This window comes from Diplotaxodon limnothrissa, linkage group LG1, assembly GCF_057381915.1.
Source record: "Diplotaxodon limnothrissa isolate DT_005_m linkage group LG1, D_limnothrissa_male_GT1.1, whole genome shotgun sequence".
Taxonomy (NCBI): Eukaryota; Metazoa; Chordata; class Actinopteri; order Cichliformes; family Cichlidae; genus Diplotaxodon; species Diplotaxodon limnothrissa.
In genome coordinates, this window is record NC_140596.1 from 33,238,241 (window position 1) to 33,257,592 (window position 19,352).

At 40.8% G+C, this 19,352-nt stretch overlaps 1 protein-coding gene across 2 annotated transcripts; it reads left to right on the top strand.

Moving 5' to 3' along the window:
- The first annotated feature begins 762 nt into the window (after positions 1-762).
- trpm5 (transient receptor potential cation channel, subfamily M, member 5) lies at positions 763-18,588 on the top strand. Of its 2 annotated transcripts, XM_085357475.1 has the most exons (26): positions 763-789; positions 2,529-2,596; positions 4,187-4,343; positions 4,444-4,624; positions 4,967-5,133; positions 5,263-5,440; positions 6,282-6,346; positions 6,776-6,961; positions 7,289-7,388; positions 7,656-7,774; positions 9,265-9,612; positions 10,413-10,556; positions 12,270-12,393; positions 12,611-12,756; positions 13,404-13,516; positions 13,621-13,725; positions 14,468-14,726; positions 16,174-16,292; positions 16,456-16,588; positions 16,703-16,877; positions 17,058-17,226; positions 17,372-17,550; positions 17,764-17,896; positions 18,041-18,113; positions 18,244-18,334; positions 18,443-18,588. In XM_085357475.1, exons 1-26 carry the CDS (start codon positions 763-765, stop codon positions 18,586-18,588), a joined length of 3,705 nt encoding a protein of 1,234 aa, XP_085213601.1. The 2 variants fall into 2 exon arrangements, with proteins under 2 accessions (XP_085213601.1, XP_085213593.1); XM_085357467.1 differs by having other exon boundaries at positions 18,244-18,588.
- The last annotated feature ends 764 nt before the right edge of the window (positions 18,589-19,352 follow it).

The following is a 19,352-nucleotide window of genomic DNA, read 5'->3' on the forward strand; positions in this document are numbered from 1 at the left end:
GCCCATGCTCATTTTTAATATGTAACCTGTACTTGAGTTAGTTGTATTGCATTAGTTGTATTTTGGTGAGAAATCTTCACAAATACACTTCAAGTGGACCAGTAAGAGAGGACCACACATGTAATTTCCTGTTCACTCAGGAACTCTGCTAGAGAAACTGTGGGTAATGGACCTTGCACTGCAAGATCAGAATAGTAATGATAAAGAAGGAACGATTCGCACTCCTCATATGACTTTTCCCGATCAGTCTGGTGACCTTTGAGCCCCTCTTCTCTAAACTTGAGTCTGCCACTGACCGGTAGGCATTTTGAGTTACACCTCTGATAAACTGAAGCAAGTGAGCACAATACAGAGCACCAAAATGAAGGAAATACACTGAACCTTCGTGTCCATTCGTTTTATATACAACACACACCATTCACTGACCATGTCAAACATGTGGAAAGTTTCCATATGGAAATGTTAAGCCTGTAATTCTTAAGCTGTCCAAGAACATTGCCCTGCAGTGTAGAGAAACTAGACACAAGGCTGTTCCATTTTGCAAGTAAAGGTGTGGTCCAGATGAGGGTGATGTGCAACGGCTGACCAACATGCAAAGTGATGGTGCACGCCAGTGTCTGGGATTGGCTGGAGGGAGGGCCCCACCTTTGCGCTACTTCCTAATAGCCCAGGAGGTTCACCTGAGGCTTGTGGAAGGACACCCGCTGAGCTCTCACAGGTGTGGTTCTGCAGGGGAACAAGAGGGGAACATCTATTTCAGCCATGCAGGAGGGACAAGACACACCTCTGGTGAGTATCTAAATTGCAGCTCATTTCTTTTCTCTTCTTCTTCCTTTTGTTGTCTTTTTTTGTCTGAAAAGCATCATCTCACACACGTTAAGACATGTAATGATGACCACTGGATCACCATTGTGTGTCTGTGTGTGTGTCTCAAGCTACATTAAGATACACTAGTTAATAATAAAGTAGATAATTAAGGTTTTAAAGTCAAACAACAGATCAGAGAACAAAAAGTTAAAATAGCTCAAATTTGAATCTTCAGATTTTACATTTTAGGTTTTTTTTTAAAAACAGAATATATTTATTAGCCATTCACCAAATCACTAAACTTGGTGAAATGGCAAAGTGTGAGGAAAAAAGGTGCTAAAAATATTGCTTATGGAACATTATTGTTAGTTTAAATGACAACAAATGCATAAGCATTTAAAAGAGGCCCCACATATGAGCCCTAACAAAGTTCATTTAAATACTAGACTTCAAGCTAGAAGTGCGTGTGTGTGTGTGTGTGTGTGTGTGTGTGTGTGTGTGTGTGTGTGTGTGTGTGTGTGTGTGTGTGTGTGTGTGTGTGCATGGAAGAGTGTGTGTGTCCTTGAGATACCCACTCCAGCACACATACACACAGCTGCTTGTCCTTTCCTCTACCTTTGCATGTAAATCGTCCTGTTTGCATGCCCAGTAGTCTTCTCCCTCCCAGACCCAGACCTGTAGTCAAATAAAAGCCTCCACAACAAGCTGCTCTCTCCCATTAAAACAGATGGCTGAACACAAATTGACTCGCCACCTGTATATTAACCATTGAACCACAGTTGCTTTAAAACGCATGTTCTTTACTCAAAGTAAATGGGGAGGCTACTGCTGTCGGTCACAGGAATTTGCACTACTATTATTTTTTTGTTTGTTTTAATCGTCTTTCACAAAGCTGCTCAAGCGCCCATGCAAATAAGGCTGGCTGATAAAAGTGTCTGTTTACTGAGGCAAATGGGTAATCTTATCAATATTAAATGAGCCTTCTTTCTGAGCTCAGTGTATTTTGGTTCCTATGAAAAGACTCATCCCGAGATAAACTGAACTGTAAAACAATAGCTCCGTATAAAGAAGGTCACGATGTCAAAAGCAGATCCCCTCCCCATTTTTCTCAAGGTTCTTTCCAGGTTAGGTTGTTCCAGGTGCCTTAAAGAATTTGCCACATTTTTTTCTGCTGATTTATGCTGTCTTAGTTGCATATTCCTCTTCATATAATCCCAGACTGACTCCATGATGCTAAGATCAGGGCTCTGTGTCTACCATGCCATCTGTCGCAAGACTCCTTGTTCTTCTAGCTCAAAACAGTCTGTTATGAGGCTTTAAGTACGTTTGGTGCTGTTGTAATGCTGCACAATAAATGCTGGTCTGATCTGATGCATTGACTGATGTACACAGTCCTAAATATCTAAAGCACCTAAAATTTTGCACAGGGCTAGCAAATGTCCTCATTTCACAACTTATAAGGGGGCTTACATTTAGAGGTTCAGATGCATGTCTGTTTCCCTGCTTCGTGCATACCAGCAAAAAAGAGGGTTTTGTGCATTTGTAGTTCAAACATGGGGCACGAAGCACTTTGCATATGAAGCGAGAATGAAAATTCTGCCAGCTTTGCATTGACCACATGTACTTCTAAGAAGCTTTCCGTCTGTAGAGCCAGCGGTGAGTGAGTCATAATGGATTTATCGTTAAAGCGACCTAATATCTGGGTATTCATTTGTTTACAGGGGACGCTGCAACCACAGACGCGATGCCTGCAATGTGGGGACACGCTGGAGTGGTCAGAGGAACATGGGTGTGTGTGTTTGTGTGTGCAGCACTCTGAAACAAGAGAAACTTTTTTTTTCTTCTACAGTAGAATTATCGGCTCTGACAGAAGCATTTTTCTCAAACGAGTGTTCAGAAGCATTCGTGATGAGGACGTCATCATCAGAGCAGCTGAAAAGGCCAACGCTTAGGAGGCCTCACGGGCAAGAGTGCCACAGGATGAAACCATTTGCACTGGACTAACAAACATTAACTAAATCCAAGTACAGTTTTCTTTTTAAATTATTCATGAGAGCCGGTCCATTCCTGGCTGTGGAGAAATGAATGCTTTCTCCGATATTAAATAAGAAGAAAAGCACAGAGCTACATTTTTCATTTAGCTAATACTGGACGAAGCAGATAAACCATAAAGCATTTAAATCATCTAAATGAGTTCATTTAATGAAATAACCTCCCAATTTTTTATTCCATCTATGCATCTTGATCAAATTTAAAAAAAAATGGTACTGCAGGAAGCTTCAACCCTGTCTGGAAATATTAGGCTTCTACTCAAGTGAAAATTAAAGTGAGAGTTAATGGAATAGCATTAATTACTGATTTCAGTCCACTTATGTTAAAAAAAAAAAAAAAAAGGAAAAATGCTATGGGGTGGCTGTAGCTCAGGTGGTAGAGCAGGTCACCTCGGAAGGTTGGTGGTTCGATTCCTGGCTTCCCATAGTCTGCATGCCAAATATCCTTGGGCAAGATACTAACCCCAAATTGCTCTCCGATGCATCCATCGGAGTATGAATGTGTGTGAATGTTAGCTAAAGAAAAAAAAAAAGCACTTAGACAAATGTGCTTGTGTAAATGGGTGAATGCACAAGTTGTATAAAGCGCTTTGAGTGCTCAGAAGAGTAGAAAAGCACTATATAAGAACCAGTCCATTTACCATATGGGAAAGAAAACAAAAAGAGTGTATGTTAGGGATATTTAAAATATCGTTAATAATCAATTCAATGTACAAAAAAATAGAAATGAGTGTGGTACATATGGAGAATTTCCATAATATAATATTATGTCTGATCAGAATCGGAATCATTGTTATTTGGCAAAGTTTGTGCATACAAACATGGAATGCATACAAAAAGAAAGAAAGAAATAGGCAATATATATAAATATGCAAATATACACAAGAAAAACACAAGTTGCAGAAAGCCTTTAGAAACTATACAAAATGCAGCAAACTACAAATGGGCAGCAATGATAAATATAAATAGGCTGAACACAGTGCAACCTGGATGAATCTTAGATATGAATTTTAATAGTGCTTTAATGTCAACGTTAAGGTGTTTTTGTTGAACTTTGACAAGCTTTTTTTTATATTAAAAAAATACATAAACACACACGGTAATAAGAAGCAAACCAAATCAGCAAAGAGAACAGTGTAACAGCCTTGGCAGGTGAAATTAACTGTCCTTTTGTAATTGCAACAGCACAGAAAAGTGTTGCTGCATGTTTATGAGGAGCTTTGTGGGCAGGATACTCTAGATAAAAATTGAATCTGATTCTTTTTCATACCTTTTCTGTGCTGCAGAAGACTGATGCATATAACAATTTCACACTTTTTTGCTGTCAGTGTCCTGCTGGGCTGTTCCTGCTGCTCTACAGTAGATGAGACTCTAGAGAATGTAGCCAGAAGACTCGGCAGCAGAATGAAGAAAGAGAAGAGCCACTGGGCAGCTGGCAGAGTTGGTGACATTGACTTTCTCGGTCCGACTAAAACGAGAGGAAAGGTGAGACTGGATGTCATAACGAGTAAGGAAAGTAACATAACAAGAGTGTGCAGTTCAACCGGTATACTGACGCATCACTTTCCCCCTTGCCTTCAATCAGTTTGTGAGGGTGCGCAGCAACACAGACCCAGTGCTGATCTACCAGATGCTGACAGAAGAGTGGGGTCTTGCTCCTCCACACCTGGTGGTTGCAGTAGTGGGAGGCGATGAGGTGGCTCAGATGAGGCCCTGGCTTAGGGACACACTGAGAAAGGGACTTGTGAAGGCTGCACAAAGCACAGGTTATAATCAAGGGTACAAACTGGCCCTGGCTTTTGAAATCAAAGAAATGGAATCTTTTTAGGCTGCTATACTGGCAAGAGAGTGCCTTTTATTTGATATATAAAGTGTTGTTTTTTTCTGTGATATTATGTGGTTTTCATTAATAAATGATATGATTAATTTCAGAATAACTAGCTTTATGATTATATTGGCAGCTACAATAGTTTAATATGCAATCTTGGATCCAACTTTCCAGTTTGATACTCATCAGAATTACAACTTTGCAGAGAGATCATGTAAAATTAGACATCAAACGTTCAAAACCTCATATGTACATATACAACTGCATTGCTGTTCTCTAGGGGCATGGATTTTGACTAATGGCCTTCGCTTTGGCATCACCAAGCACTTAGGCCAGGCGGTACGAGATCACTCCTTGGCCAGCACCTCTTCTAAAGTTCGTGTTGTGGCCATTGGCATTGCTCCCTGGAACATGATCCACAACCGAGAGGCACTACTCACAGCCAAGGTTCCTGTTCACACAAAGGGAGCACAAGGCCAATATTAGTATCCTCCATGAACTAATATTTACATCTCTCGTGTTAATGTGTTGTCGCTGTCCTCTTTCCTGCTGGGTATCCCTTCATATTTTCTTAAGGTTGATGAACCCGCACTATACAAGCCTCAAGACCTGCCCCATGGATCAGTGTATTCCCTGGACAGTCACCACTCTCACTTTGTTCTGGTTGAGGAAGATCCCAACAGACCTGGAGCCACCAGTGAAATGAGGGTGAAGCTGCTCAAGCATATCTCTCTTCAGCGCACAGGTTACGGAGGTAAAAATCTTTTAGGTCATTGCTGGGAACCAATCTTTGACTTAAGCAGTATGCCGTATGTTAACGTTGCTTCATTAAAAGTTTATATCATTCCTTTACATGTACCTATGTAAAAATGACACTGGAATGTACTTACGAGAATTCATTGTGACAAATGGTAGCTTTTATGGATTTCAATTATGGATGCATTTTGGCATTGTTTCATTGTGGTGTTGCACATAGTACATGTGGCTGCTTCATATATAAATAGCTTCTTTTTTTTTAAAACAAAAAAGGAAAAAAAAAGCATATTCATATTTTATGATGTTTATGAATTCTTGAATTACTTCACAAGCACAATAGCAGTGAATCTAATGGAGTCTATTTTTACCATTTTAATTGTAAATTAAAAATTTCATTGTAATTGTAAATTGTAAAGCATTTTGTGACTTTTGTTCTTGAAAAGAACGATATAAATAAGCTTTACTTAATTGCTTACTTACTACTTTTACTGCATATTCAAAAGTAGCCTGTTTCCATAAATAGTGTTTCAGTCATTTTCAGGTCATTTTCCTTTTCGGGTTTCCAAAGCTGTTCACATTTAATATCAGAACAAAAATAAAAACAACATTTGGTTCAACTATCCACAACTTAGAGACAAAGGGAACACATCACAGAGATATTTTTACACACAGAGCATGCACAACCAATGTAGGTAACACTTCCTGTTAGTGAACCTCTTATATTTAACTTGCTTTAGCCTGCCCAGAGCTACTAATGCTACCCCTGTAAGCTTCTTTGCAACCCACCATCACCCCAGCTTCTCCTTTTTCTGCATTTCATTCTGTGAATATTCTTCTAGGTGCAGGAAGTTTTGAGATCCCTGTTCTGTGTCTCTTGGTCCACGGAGAACCCAGGATCCTAAAAGTAAGCTTTTTTTTTTCATTGTGCTACATTAGCTTCTCAAGAACTTTAAAGGCGAAACCATGAAGAGACCCTCTGAAAGGCAGATTTGTTTTGTCATGCAAATGTGCACATTCTCAGTTTGAACGCTGGCTAAGGCTTGAAAATTAGGCCCTGAGTCAAATTTTGGTGGTGCCATCTCCTGAGGCAGCAGGCCAAAGCCAGACTGAGAAACAAATTCTTTCTGTTTTCACAAAACTAATCTCTTCAACCAAAAAGCCCATCAAAGTCACCAATGCATTTGCATAAATAGAGCCATTACTGAGGAGATTATAGACTACAGCTTACACTGAGAAATATAATTCTTGTTGATGTTTAGTTGGGAAGTTATCATCTTTAAAAAAAAATCATATCAACTGAAAATTCATCAGAACACTGTGTCCCTTCTTGCAGAGAATGTATAAAGGCATTGGCAATTCGACACCATGGCTGATCCTGGCAGGCTCTGGAGGTGTGGCTGACATCCTTGTCACACTGATGAATAGGGGCTGCTGGGATACGGACAGTGTTCATGAGCTGCTGCTGGACACCTTTCCAAATGCCCACCACAGCACAGACATCAGTAACTGGGTCAAGCTGGTAAGAGCGATGTGCACAGCGTGGAGCAGGCACATATACAGATATGCACATCACAAGACTTGAACATTGGCAGAAAAATAGGGCACACTGGGGAAGATTGTGAAGGAAGCTAATGTAGGATTTTCATCATTATCGTCAACATTTGTATGTGATGACCTAATTAAGAACACAAGGAGGGAAGGCAAGACAACAATTTCGTAACATATTTTTTTCCGAGCTGATACACATAATAAAGGTACTTTGTATACAACACATTAAATTCTCTTTAATAAATTGCGTCACTCAAATGATATTTCCATAATTACTGACTGTCGCCCTGACAATCAGATTCAGAAGATACTTGATCACGAGCATCTCCTCACTGTCCATGACCCGGAACAAGAAAGCTCTGAGCTGGATACAGTCATTCTCAAAGCTCTAGTCAAAGGTAAAATATTTTTCTTGTGAGAGATATGTTTAAGAAACTTGCAATTTCCTAAGGCTGCACAATTACAGGTTTCCTGACATGACAGTTGCAATAAGAAAGAGCTTTGACATTTTGAGCGCTTGATAGATTGTAAATCTGTTGACATTTTGTGTGTGTGTGTGTGTGTGTGTGTGTGTGTGTGTGTGTGTGTGTGTGTGTGTGTGTGTGTGTGTGTGTGCGTGTGCGTGTGTGTGCGTGTGTGTGTGTGTGTGTGTGCGTGTTTATCAGCTTGCAAGAGCCAAAGTCAAGAAGCCCAAGACTTTCTGGATGAGCTGAAGCTGGCAGTGGCCTGGAACAGAGTGGACATTGCAAAGAGTGACATTTTTAATGGAGATGTGGAGTGGAAGGTGAGACAAAAGGATCTGATCAAGGTTTGACAAATTTTGGTAATTAACCTCCTAGGACCGGCCGTCCACATATGTGGACATCACATTTTGGGTTATTTAGACCAAAATACTCAATTCTGCTCTACATGGGCCTGATATCCACTTATGAGGACATTATACTGCTACTGTTCTATCAAAATTTAAAATGAATATCCTCATTTGTGGCTCTCACTTTTCTTAAAAACAAAAATGAGGTAAAAAAAAAATAAAAATCTGGTAATTCTTTGTTTTTACATTCATCGGGCCCCAATATGCCCAAATATCAAAGAGAAATTAAAAATGCATGCCGTGGAAGAGTTCGGGTCTTAGGAGGTTAAACCTGGCGTGCCTGCTAAAGCAACATTAAAAGGGAGTGGGAATTTTTCGAGTACAATCAGTGAGAGTCTGGGCTATTTAAGGTAATTAAAACAAAAGCTAGCCCAGTTGTGAATATGCTAGTATTCTAATATGCTCACAATGATATCAATAATATATTTCATCAGATATAATATTTTTCATTATCACTATTATAGCCAAATGTGCTGGTTTCATAGTCTGTATATAAAAGATGGATGCAGCTAGCGTGACATTGCCCACTGATTTGTGGACTTCTATTTTGAAGGCTGAAGCCTGACATTTTGGCAGTTGCCATGTTTTGCTGACATGAGATGTCATGACTGAAAAGTGGAGACTGAGTGAGAAACCCATGATAACTGCACATAGACAGGCAGCAACAGTCCGAATTATACCCTGCTTTGTCATCTATTTTTGTCTAAATAAAAGCAAAATGTACAAACTGCGCACCATTCTCTGCTAGATATGATTTAAAAGTAGTGAATGACACCATGAAATCATCATTATAGTGTTCACTGAGATCATAAATAAAGTGGAAAGTTGGGTTGTTTTTTATACATCTTTATACAATCTGACCTCTTTTTGCAACCAGCCCACGCACTCTACTGGCCGTTAGGAAGAAGGCAGGATTTGAAAGAATTTAAGAACCAAAGAAAAAAGTTTTGACACACTTCTATGCTGGAATTCAAACCTAGAGGCTATGTCCACCTTTTTTGTAGAGGCTGTTATCATTTTGATATATTAGCCTGCTAACATAGCCTAATTAATAGATGTTAGCAATTAACACCAACCTCAAAGCACCAGCTGTGCCAGTAGGATTCACCTTCAGAGGATCATGGATGTGTGTGCAAAATTACACAGCAGACCACCTAATAGCTACCCTCTTAGACCTCTACAGAGCATGTTTTTAAAGCTGTTTAGCATGTGCAATTTGCAATATTCACATTTGGATTAAATCTGCAAGAAAGGGATTTATTGAATAGTATTATAGTAATAACAATAAGAGTACCAATCAAGACTGGTAAGGCTCTTCATAATAACAGAAAAGAATATTTTTACAGCTGTGAAGAAGAGAGGTCATGAGTGAGTCACTGTAATAAGTCTACTGATCTTTGCAGGCTTGCGATCTTGAAGAGGTGATGATGGATGCACTGATCAATGACAAGCCAGACTTTGTACGCCTTTTCGTGGACAATGGCGTGAACCTGGGAGAGTTCCTTACCTATGGCCGTCTTCAGGAGCTTTACTGGTCTGTCTCAGAGAAAAGCCTCCTTCACAACCTGCTCCTCAAAAAGTACGAGGAGAAGCAGCTTCTGCTCGGAGCTGCCAGGACACATGGTCCACCCGGGCACCATCCTTCCGAGCAAGGAGACCGAAAACCCCGCTTCACCCTCTACGAGGTCGCCAAAGTGCTGAAAGACTTTCTCCACGACTCTTGTAAAGGCTTTTACCAGAAGACTCCCACGGTAGGTGATGTACTCTTCTTTGAAAGTTCCAAACAAGCAATATGTTGTCTGTGTTAGGTTTCTCATCCCTTTTGGTCTGCCAACTTAAAATGAAGCAGTGTCTCTGTGAAACCACATAAAGGTTTGCATTCATCTATGAGATGTGAGCAGCGAGTGAGAGAGTTTACCTCTAACCTACTCAGGCAGCTATATTCGCAACATTTAAGCGCCTGAAAGATGCAATGAACCAGAAAATATATAGACTTTGTGGTAAACTGACTTCCCGGAAGACAGTGAATCTTTAATGGCGACTTTAATAGCAACTCATCCTACCTACACTAATAGCAGAAAAAAACATCAAATCTACCCAATAAAGCCAAAGTGCTCTTTTCAGGGCAGCCAGCCCTTTTGTTACTCCTATCACATCATCATTTTTTTCTCTCTAACTGCAGCAAAAAAGAGATGGATCATCGTGGAAAATCACACCTGCTGCTGCACTCTAAAAATCCCTATATTTTCTCTAATTATGCTGTCAGGTTTTGTGCTACTCACTGTTGTAAGGCTGGTTGTCTCAAAGAAAAACACAGCCACAGTCAAATGTTTTCTTGGCTGAAGGTCTGCTTGGCTAAATTCATTACATATTCCAGTTGACAACCAAGCAGCTATGACTTCTTTACAGCGGAGCGAGGGAAATTGGTTTTGCGGTAAAAGGACTGTCGTAGATTGACTTATGTAAGCACTGCCTGTTCTGTAAACTGTGTGCGGCTGCCTCATCTACTATACATATTAAATACATTAAGCGTTCTCTCTGTGTGCTCCAGGAGAAGCCAGCAAAGGGTCGACTGTTCCACACCCAGAAGAATCTGGCTGAGTTAGAGGAGCGCTGCGAGCATCCTTGGCGAGATCTCTTCCTCTGGGCGGCCCTTCAGAACCGGCAGCAGATGGCTAACTACTTTTGGGCCATGGTCAGTCTTGTCAGCTTCTTTAGTCGGTTGAGCTACAGCTCGTACTATCTCAGCACTGTGCGGCTCGATAAATAACTAAATGTGCCTGGCTTTGGAAAATTCTACTCAAAGCAAAGTGAAGTGAGCAGAATTATGCTGTGATAGTTTGCGTTCTGCTTTGGGTGTGATGAGCGATGCGGGCCAGCCCAGTGCAGGTGTAGGTCAGTCCTGCCATATGAAAATGTCACTCGAGATTAAAAAAAAAAAAAAAAGAGCCCGGCAAACGGCGTATTTATCAAGAACTGAGGTGAACTAAAAAGCTATCTTATCTCCAAGAACATTATTCAAATGAAGGTCAGGCTGCTTGCTGAGGCAGCCAACCAGCGGTGAGCCAGCGCATGCGTGTCTAACGTCCTGATGAAGGTAATGAGACATATAGGCCGACAAGGGATTGATGTCCCACGAATAGTTTAAATGACACTCATCAATGATAATTGCTCTTTGTTTTCAACGTCTTTTCAAAGCACCTTTCATTTCTTTATTGCCATTCCCTTAACTGAGGCAACCAATTGTTGTAATCTCACACGCGGTCATCATTATGTGCTCTTTTCCAACGTCTTATATTTCAAACATTATCTGAAATTATGGTAATTGCGTTCAGTGTGTGCCCATCCCCCACCTCTAGCGCCTCAGCACTCAGGCTCTGGCCTGGACTCTGGCATTCGTAATTTGATTGTTTGAAGTATTTCCCACGTTGAAGGCGACAATTATTCTTGCAGGCTAGCAAAATCTCACATATTTATTATGTGCATATACAGTATGTCGACCCAGGAGCGTGAAGAAAATGCAGCATAATCAACACAAATCATTGATCCTTTAAACAAAAATGGGAAGAGCCCTCTGCTGCAATATGCTGCTCTTCCTCACAGTCCAGTGCATGAGTATTAGCATTACTGGTGACTTTAAACGGACCATAGATCTGCTTGTAAGCATGAATATCTCTTGAACATCTCATAAATATGTCTTTTCGTTAACCCTGGACTGATGTTCCATCCAGCATCTACCCAGCCTTCCAACCATTATACTCCAAGCTATCAGAGCCCTAGTTGGATAAGTGGTTAAGAAAAGAGTGAATCTGGCTGTTATCTATATGTAATACTTGCTTTCCTTGTCTTCCCAAGACCTGTAAGAAGTTAGAAAATGTCCATTTTTATATGTACAACAGACAGGTTTATAATGTCAGCTATATATAGATATGTTGTAAAGAATCTTTCAGTTCATGAAACATTCAGGGGAACTATCTAGCCACACTGTGAAAACAGTCATTCTTTATTTATACTTTACACAATCCATGCAGTTCATATACAACCTAAAGCAAGCAGCTTCCTTCTGGGTTATTCAATAGATCAAACTACAGAGACTGAAAATAAAACAACCATTCAAATATGCCTTACGTTCAAGGTCAGATGGTTAAAGCCCTTCAAGAGCCTGCTATCATACCCAAACTGGCTGACTAGTTATTTTGGCCGATAACAACGGTGTCGCACGACATGTAAGGAAGTGCCTTTGAATGCAGGCTTTAGAAATCACATGGGGGAAAAAACCTACAAGTTGTATCTGTAGTAGCCCCATGCACACAATAGAAGCATTTAGATGCAAAAGATGCAGCTCTCAAAAATTCAAATCCCCCTTTCAGACCCATTTCTTGGATACAGCTCTCTTGTAATCTTTCAGGGCCCTGAGGCGGTTGCGGCAGCCCTGGCGGGTTGTAAGATTCTGAAAGAGATGGCACGACTGGAATCTGAGGCTGAGTCCGCACGTAGCATGAAGGAGGCCAAGTATGAGCAGTTTGCCCTTGGTGAGTACATAAACTGTTTAATGACAGGAGCTGATAATGCAATGGTCAAACATAGCAAGAGGTAAAACCTCTAACTTCAAGCCAGCAGTGTTTTGCTTTGCTTTTTTTTTGTTATCCACAAGCACAAACAGATTCCACTTGAGGGACTAAAATATAAATCTGGATGTAATCTAACTGAGCGGTTGACACTGTGTAACTACTGTTCTTATTGTGGCAGATGTCTTTGGAGAGTGTTACTCCAACAGTGAAGACAGGGCTTATGCTTTGTTAGTGAGGAGAACACACTGCTGGAGCAAATCTACAGTCCTTAACTTGGCAACTGAGGCAGATGCCAAATCCTTCTTTGCCCACGACGGAGTTCAGGTGACAAGAAGACACATGCGGTGCTCCGTTTTAAAATTTATACGTTTCATCCTACAGATTAAGTATTGGGAAGCCGACAGATAAGTCTGGTTCTTTGCCACCATCTCTGCTGATATACTGGGTTTCCATAGCAGTTATTAAACATTTCCCTCTGCACTGTATGCCATTAGATACTTAGAAGCCACTTTATGCACAGTTTTGTCTAAATATGCCTCCAACAGATGCCCTTGCTATTAGAAAGTCATCAGTGAGAGTTAATTGGTATTCAGTGTCAGTAGGGAAGGTTAGCACATGGGAATGATATATTTTATTCATAGCACACAGTCGGAATTACCTTTTTAATGGAATGCCGTTAATTACAATCCAGTACATGTGTAATGTTTCAAGAGAAAGTGGGTTTCCCTGGTCTCAGGCAAAGTAGCTGCTGGTTAATGAAATGGTTCGACTGGGGGAGAAGCATTTTGATTTTGATTTTTTTTTCTGTCTGTCTATCTGAGATAACTCCACATATGTTTCTTCTGTGAATATGGGCTCCAAGCTGCAAAGTAGAAATTTTGTAAGGCCTCTGGTGCCCCCTTGTGGTAACCTGAATTTACACACTCTGCTAGTTTGCCAATGTTGTATGAGAAACTGATTCTGTTCTGCAGGCTCTGCTCACAAAGATTTGGTGGGGGTCTATGAAAACAGACACAGCCATCTCCAAACTCGTGGCGTCTTTCTTCTGTGCACCGCTCATATGGACCAACCTCATAAAGTTCAGGTGATCAGTCTGTTGATGAACTCCACCTTTTGTCTTTGCCATGCTGATGAGCTCTGTGTCACTCGGTTGTGTGCATTATCTGGGTTTTGGGGTTTTCTTTTCAGTGATGAAGAACTTGACAATCGTAATGCTGGCAAGCAGTTTGTGGAGCTGGACAGTCTGGACACAGAAAAGGCTTTACTTCTAAGCGATGATGATGATGACCCTCTGTGAGTTTGCTCTCTTGTTTAATTTAGAGTTCATAGACTTCAGCGTGAGTGCACACTGATCTGCTTTTTGCCAAAATGATTAAGCTAAAAATGTAATTTCAGTTGTTGTTTATATTTTCTATTCAGCAAGACTGTTTTTTGTGACAACAAATTAGCTACTTAATGTTTTCTTTCCATTTTTGATTATTTGCTTTTAATTCGATTTACTTTGAGTTCGTTTCCAGAGTGGATTTTCTTGTTTCAGTTGGTTTTTACTGTTTTAAAAATCTTTATTACTTCAAGCGTTAGGTCTACACTTTTTAATTTTTAATATATGAAGGGTAATTTGTCAGAGGCAAAATTTAAGGAAAGTCAGTACAGGTATTGCATTAAAAGCACTTAACTATTTGAATGCTGTTGACTTACAGACTTGTAGACATCCAGAGTGTCGATACACAGATCCATCAATGCTTCACAATGTTTGTTTGTTTTTTCACATCTAATTGTGGTTTTGTTTTTAGTTTAGTTTTAGTTATCTATAATAACCTTGGTGCTAAAACCCTATAAACACAAATGAGCTGCAGTGTGAATAATAATGCGAATAAAACACTTCCTGATGCCCGTCATACCATCTCAGACTTATAACATCAGTAAACATGTTTGAATTTTAGAATCCTGGCTGTTAATCTCCATTTACATGATTATATCTATAGTTAGATATAGATTTGTCTTTACATATTAATGTGGTGTCTTTTTTTTCCAGGGACTCTTCACCTGGAGGTCAAGCAGATCAGAGCTGCGCCTCTGTTTGGTGGCGTTTCTTACTGCGTCGCTGGCGTCGCTTTTGGAGCGCTCCTGTAACGGTGTTCCTCGGCAATGTCATCATGTATTTTGCTTTCCTCTGCCTCTTCACTTACGTGCTGCTGCTAGACTTCCGCCCGCCGCCGCCTCTTGGCCCTGGAGCGCCAGAGATAATGCTCTACTTCTGGGTCTTCACAATGGTGCTGGAGGAACTTCGACAGGTGATCATCTAATCATGCTGGCACCTATATAATGCCAAGAATCAGCATCTTTCTCTCTAGGCAGCGTGACACCTTTTTCGAAGCAGTGGCATTTCTATTAGACGTGTTAGGCTCTGACACATCTGAGTAGGAGGTGATGTGAATCGCTACAGTGAGCTCATTGTCTCAGGGGTTTTAAGCCTTTCGCCTCTTTAGTGAGCCAGGTCAGACAAGCATGATCCCTTATTGCACCGATCCCACTGAGCTCTCTTCCCTTGGGCACAAAAATGCCCAGATGACAAAGTCCTTCACCACTCTATTTTTCAATGTGTAATTCAGACAGAATTATGGTAGAGATTTCCAAAATAAGAACCACACTGCTGCAGGCAACTCTGGCATGCTACCATGCCCAGCAGGGCCCCTGTGCATTCAAAAGGATGGCTCTAAGGTGCATGCCTTTTCCTAAATGAAGATAACGCCACAGGGGCCTTGTTATCATACTTTTTTACAAAAAAAAAAAAAAAACTTCAACAGCCTAGTTCTACCAGCTTTTTAATAAACGAGTAGTCCCAGTCTGCTCCCTCTCATAGAGTTATGCCAGTAGTGCATTTTGCTCATTTTACCATCTTTTACTGCAGATTTATTAAAATAATTAATTGCTGAGTGTAAGCTAGGTTTACCTTAAGTGTTTAAATCTACAGCTTGTACCTGGGGACAGTTGAAAGTATTTGGATGTCATGTAGACATCTGTCGAATGGCACTCAAAGCTTTCGCACAGCAGACTGTGACTTTGTGAAAGCACACATGCTGCCCTCAGCTTATTGACAAACCAACTGCGCCATCAAGGGACCGAGCAGTGGTTCTTAAGGCACGTTCAGGTAACCTGTTCAAGTCACAGGAGAAAAGTCAACCTCACACTCTAAGTATAAAAGACATTTGACAGGACTCACCATTTGGTTGCACTGAAGGTCCCCTCTAAAGCAGCAGAGCTGTGGGGACTGCTGTGCAATGCCACACATTTAGGCATCAAGCTGATGCCAGGTAAAAGACCACTATTAATGATACAAATACCAATGCTTTTAAACTACAAAGGCAGCCTGTGTAGGGGACAGCAGTCTATCATGATTTATGACATGAATCATCATCAATTTGAAAATTCTGAACACATTTTAATGAGCACTAAATCACTGTGATTAGTATTTTCCACAATAATTAGCTAACACAACAAAACACACCTTTCAGCTTTTCAGAGTGAAATATCGATCTGATACCAATACCAGCGTTGGTATCAGTGCTATTGATTTTGGGATCGACCTTTAGCTGTGGGCCCTGGAGGTGTTTGAATGTCGTTCTAGTATTTGATCTGAAAGAAGTCAAGACAGGCTCAGATTTTCTGATGAACAGTTTTACAAAAATATTCACATGTAAAAAAAAAGATATATCTCTTTATTAATCTTTATGACAACAGAGCTTCTTCACTGATGAAGAGATGAGCATCTTAAAGAAGTTTAAACTCTACGTGGAGGACAACTGGAACAAGTGTGACATGGTTGCCATCTCACTCTTTGTTGTTGGGGTCTCCTGCAGGTAAATCTAAATCTAATGTGAGCACTTAGGCTTTAGTATGTGTCGTGGTGATGATTGTGGCTAAAGCATCAAAATAAGTAAGCAAGTGGTTAAATGAATGAATGGCTGAATGCAAAAAAAGAAAAGTGTTGCTACAGGGTGTGATTTATTTTTTTTCTCTCAGGATGGTGAATGACACCTACGAGGCGGGAAGGACAGTTCTGGCCATTGATTTCATGGTGTTTACTCTGCGTCTCATCCATATCTTTGCCATTCACAAGCAGCTGGGACCCAAGATCATCATTGTGGAAAGAATGGTGACCAAAACAAAATCATGACTTTAAGTTGTGCTCTTGCTAATAGAAGAAGACGCCTAAAAAGAAGATTAAGACGGAGATCTTTTGCTCTCTCTCTCTTTTTTTTTTAAACAGATGAAGGATGTCTTCTTCTTCCTGTTTTTCTTGTGTGTCTGGCTCATTGCATACGGAGTTGCCACCCAGGCTCTCCTCCACCCCAATGACCAAAGGATTGACTGGGTGTTTCGCAGAGCGCTGTATCGTCCCTACCTGCACATTTTTGGCCAGATCCCTTTGGAGGAGATAGACAGTACGATACATCCTTTAACTGTTTATCTGTTTGTGAAAAAATGCAAAATACTTTGCCAAGATGTGTAATTAATGTTTTGCTTATGCTTGCCATTGGGGTTGTAATCTGTTTGCCCTAGATTTTTTTGGTCCCCCCCTTCTAATCTTATCGTATCTTGTTCTTACATCTAATGGAGCGCAGCTGCTCGCATGCCTGAAATGAACTGCACCGATGACTCAGACGAGATTATCGAGGGCCTGCGGCCACCATGTCCCAACGTCTATGCCAACTGGCTGGTCATCCTGCTGCTGGTTATCTACCTCCTCGTCACCAATGTCCTGCTGATGAACCTCCTCATTGCCATGTTCAGGTCAGGGGATGAGAATCCAGGAAAACGTGCATACATTTGCCCGTCTGATCACATGAGATGAGCCAGTGGCTTATTGAAATTATAAAATTAAAAAGAAAAACACACATACACAAACTGGTTTACTTGCTTCTTCCCCCATTTGCAGCTACACATTCCAGGTAGTGCAAGGCAACACAGATATCTTCTGGAAGTTCCAAAGATATAACCTGATCGTGGAATACCACAGCCGTCCAGCACTGGCCCCACCCTTCATCATCATCAGCCACCTCTCTCAGCTCTTCCTCAGCCTAATTAAGCAGCCTGAGTCCAAGCAGGAACGTCTTGGTATGAAGGCTCTATATACACTTTTCCATTAGGGGCTATTAAGCCGTTATTTGAAACAGACATTGAAAGAGTCCTCTGCGGCTTAGGTGGCTAAACAAAAACCAAATCAAACACAGGCAAACACATGGCGGGCTTATCTTTGTCTCTCACCCACCAAGTGGAACTTTTTTAGGTTAATTGGTTACTCACTTCCTTGCTTTTGTGTGTTGCCAGAGAGGGAGTTGCCGGCGGGGCTGGACCAGAGGCTGATAACATGGGAGACTGTGCAGAAAGAGAATTACCTGGCCAAAGTAGAGCGTCAGCACTGGGAAAGCAGCGAGGAGAGACTCAAGAGCACCTCCTCAAAGTAACGGTCACTTCATAATTCTTTTGCAAAAGTTTGCATGCTATTCTCAAAGCAATTAAGTTAGAAACTCTTGTAGTACCTGCACAGCACCAATCTGTGTCTCTTAAGGTTAAAATGTTCTAAATGACTTTGTTTGGGATCAAGGGTTCAAAGCTTGCTGAAGACTGTCGGTGGATTTAAGGACCAAGAGAGACGACTGGCATCCATGGAAAGTCAGGTAAACGGTATACTGAGCTCAATAGCACCATCCAGGGATGCATTTTCCCAAATCTATTTCAAGTTTAAAGTCTAGTGCAGAAGTAGTTTATAAGTTAAAAATAGTGACCTCTGACCTTTTTTTTCTCCAGGTCAGATATTGCGGAGAGGTGCTGTCCTGGATGGCTGAGTGCTTTGCTCAGAGCACACTCAAATGTGGGAAGGACGCGCCGAGAGTTCCGAGTGAGTCAAAAATCAGCGAGAAGAATGACAGTAATTATGCAAAAAGATTCAAACACAGTGCTTTGTGCCTTTTCGATGTAGTCCAAGCAATAATATGTCATTCTCTAGCGTCTCTTGCAGGCGACAAGACAGATGGCGCCGCTGCAGATGCATCTCAAAGTCAAACAGCGAATGAAGCGAAGCAAGAAGAAAAAACAAAACCGGGACATCCAGGATATGGGGCCAACAAAAAATTTCCTTACATTGATGAATAAAAGTGATAATGGCTGCATACAGACAGCTGAAGAATATTGAGAGAGATGAAAAATATTTTTTTAAATCCAATAAGGGGAAAATGGACTTTAAATGAGTGAAATGGTGTTTTATTTATAAAAATATTGGGTCCTTTAGAGGAAAACATTAAATGTTCCACTGTGGTAACTGTGTTTAGGAGGACAGCTTTCATTAGCTAAAACATTAATCCAATCAATTATTAGCATTTCATGGAGCGTGACAAAGTTGCATTCACATTTACACTTCAATTATTTAAGGTTACATTAGTTAGGAGCTTGAGTAAAAGGCACTTTGAGTAATCCGTCCATCATTTCTGCTGTTTGTGCCACAGTGATGCCTCAAAAATCAGGATGGGCAGAAGCAGTGACGCTTGAAATGCGGCATTTGGAATGGACAATAAGTTTTTGCTGATTCTGTTCCACACAATGACCTTTCTCACAAGATACCCCCGTGGAGCTTTTGTGTTACTGCTGTGTTTCTCATCAAAATTCTCTGTGTGAGATCCTGGCGTGCCCAAATGTGGCAAATGCATCACTTTCTTTGTAAAACATCTGAAAGGGAATTTTGAACGTTACCACCCCCAAATGCCCTTTGTCCTACAGTGGAACAGAGAGATTGTTCCTGATTAAAAGGAAAAATGGCCAGGGTTAGTTCACTGCTTGGAATTCAGTTTCACCTGTTCAGGTTCATTTGCATCTATTCTAAGATAAATAGCACCTCCAGTGTTTCCAATATATGCTGTTTA

What these genes read in the sequence shown, in the direction of transcription:
- trpm5 (XM_085357467.1), top strand. Translation starts at nt 763, where the DNA reads ATGCAGGAGGGACAAGACACACCTCTG. An exon ending in AGGGACAAGACACACCTCTG is followed by an intron (nt 790 to 2,528) that starts GTGAGTATCTAA and finishes ATTTGTTTACAG; the next exon opens with GGGACGCTGCAACCACAGAC. An exon ending in CTAACTACTTTTGGGCCATG is followed by an intron (nt 10,557 to 12,269) that starts GTCAGTCTTGTC and finishes GTAATCTTTCAG; the next exon opens with GGCCCTGAGGCGGTTGCGGC.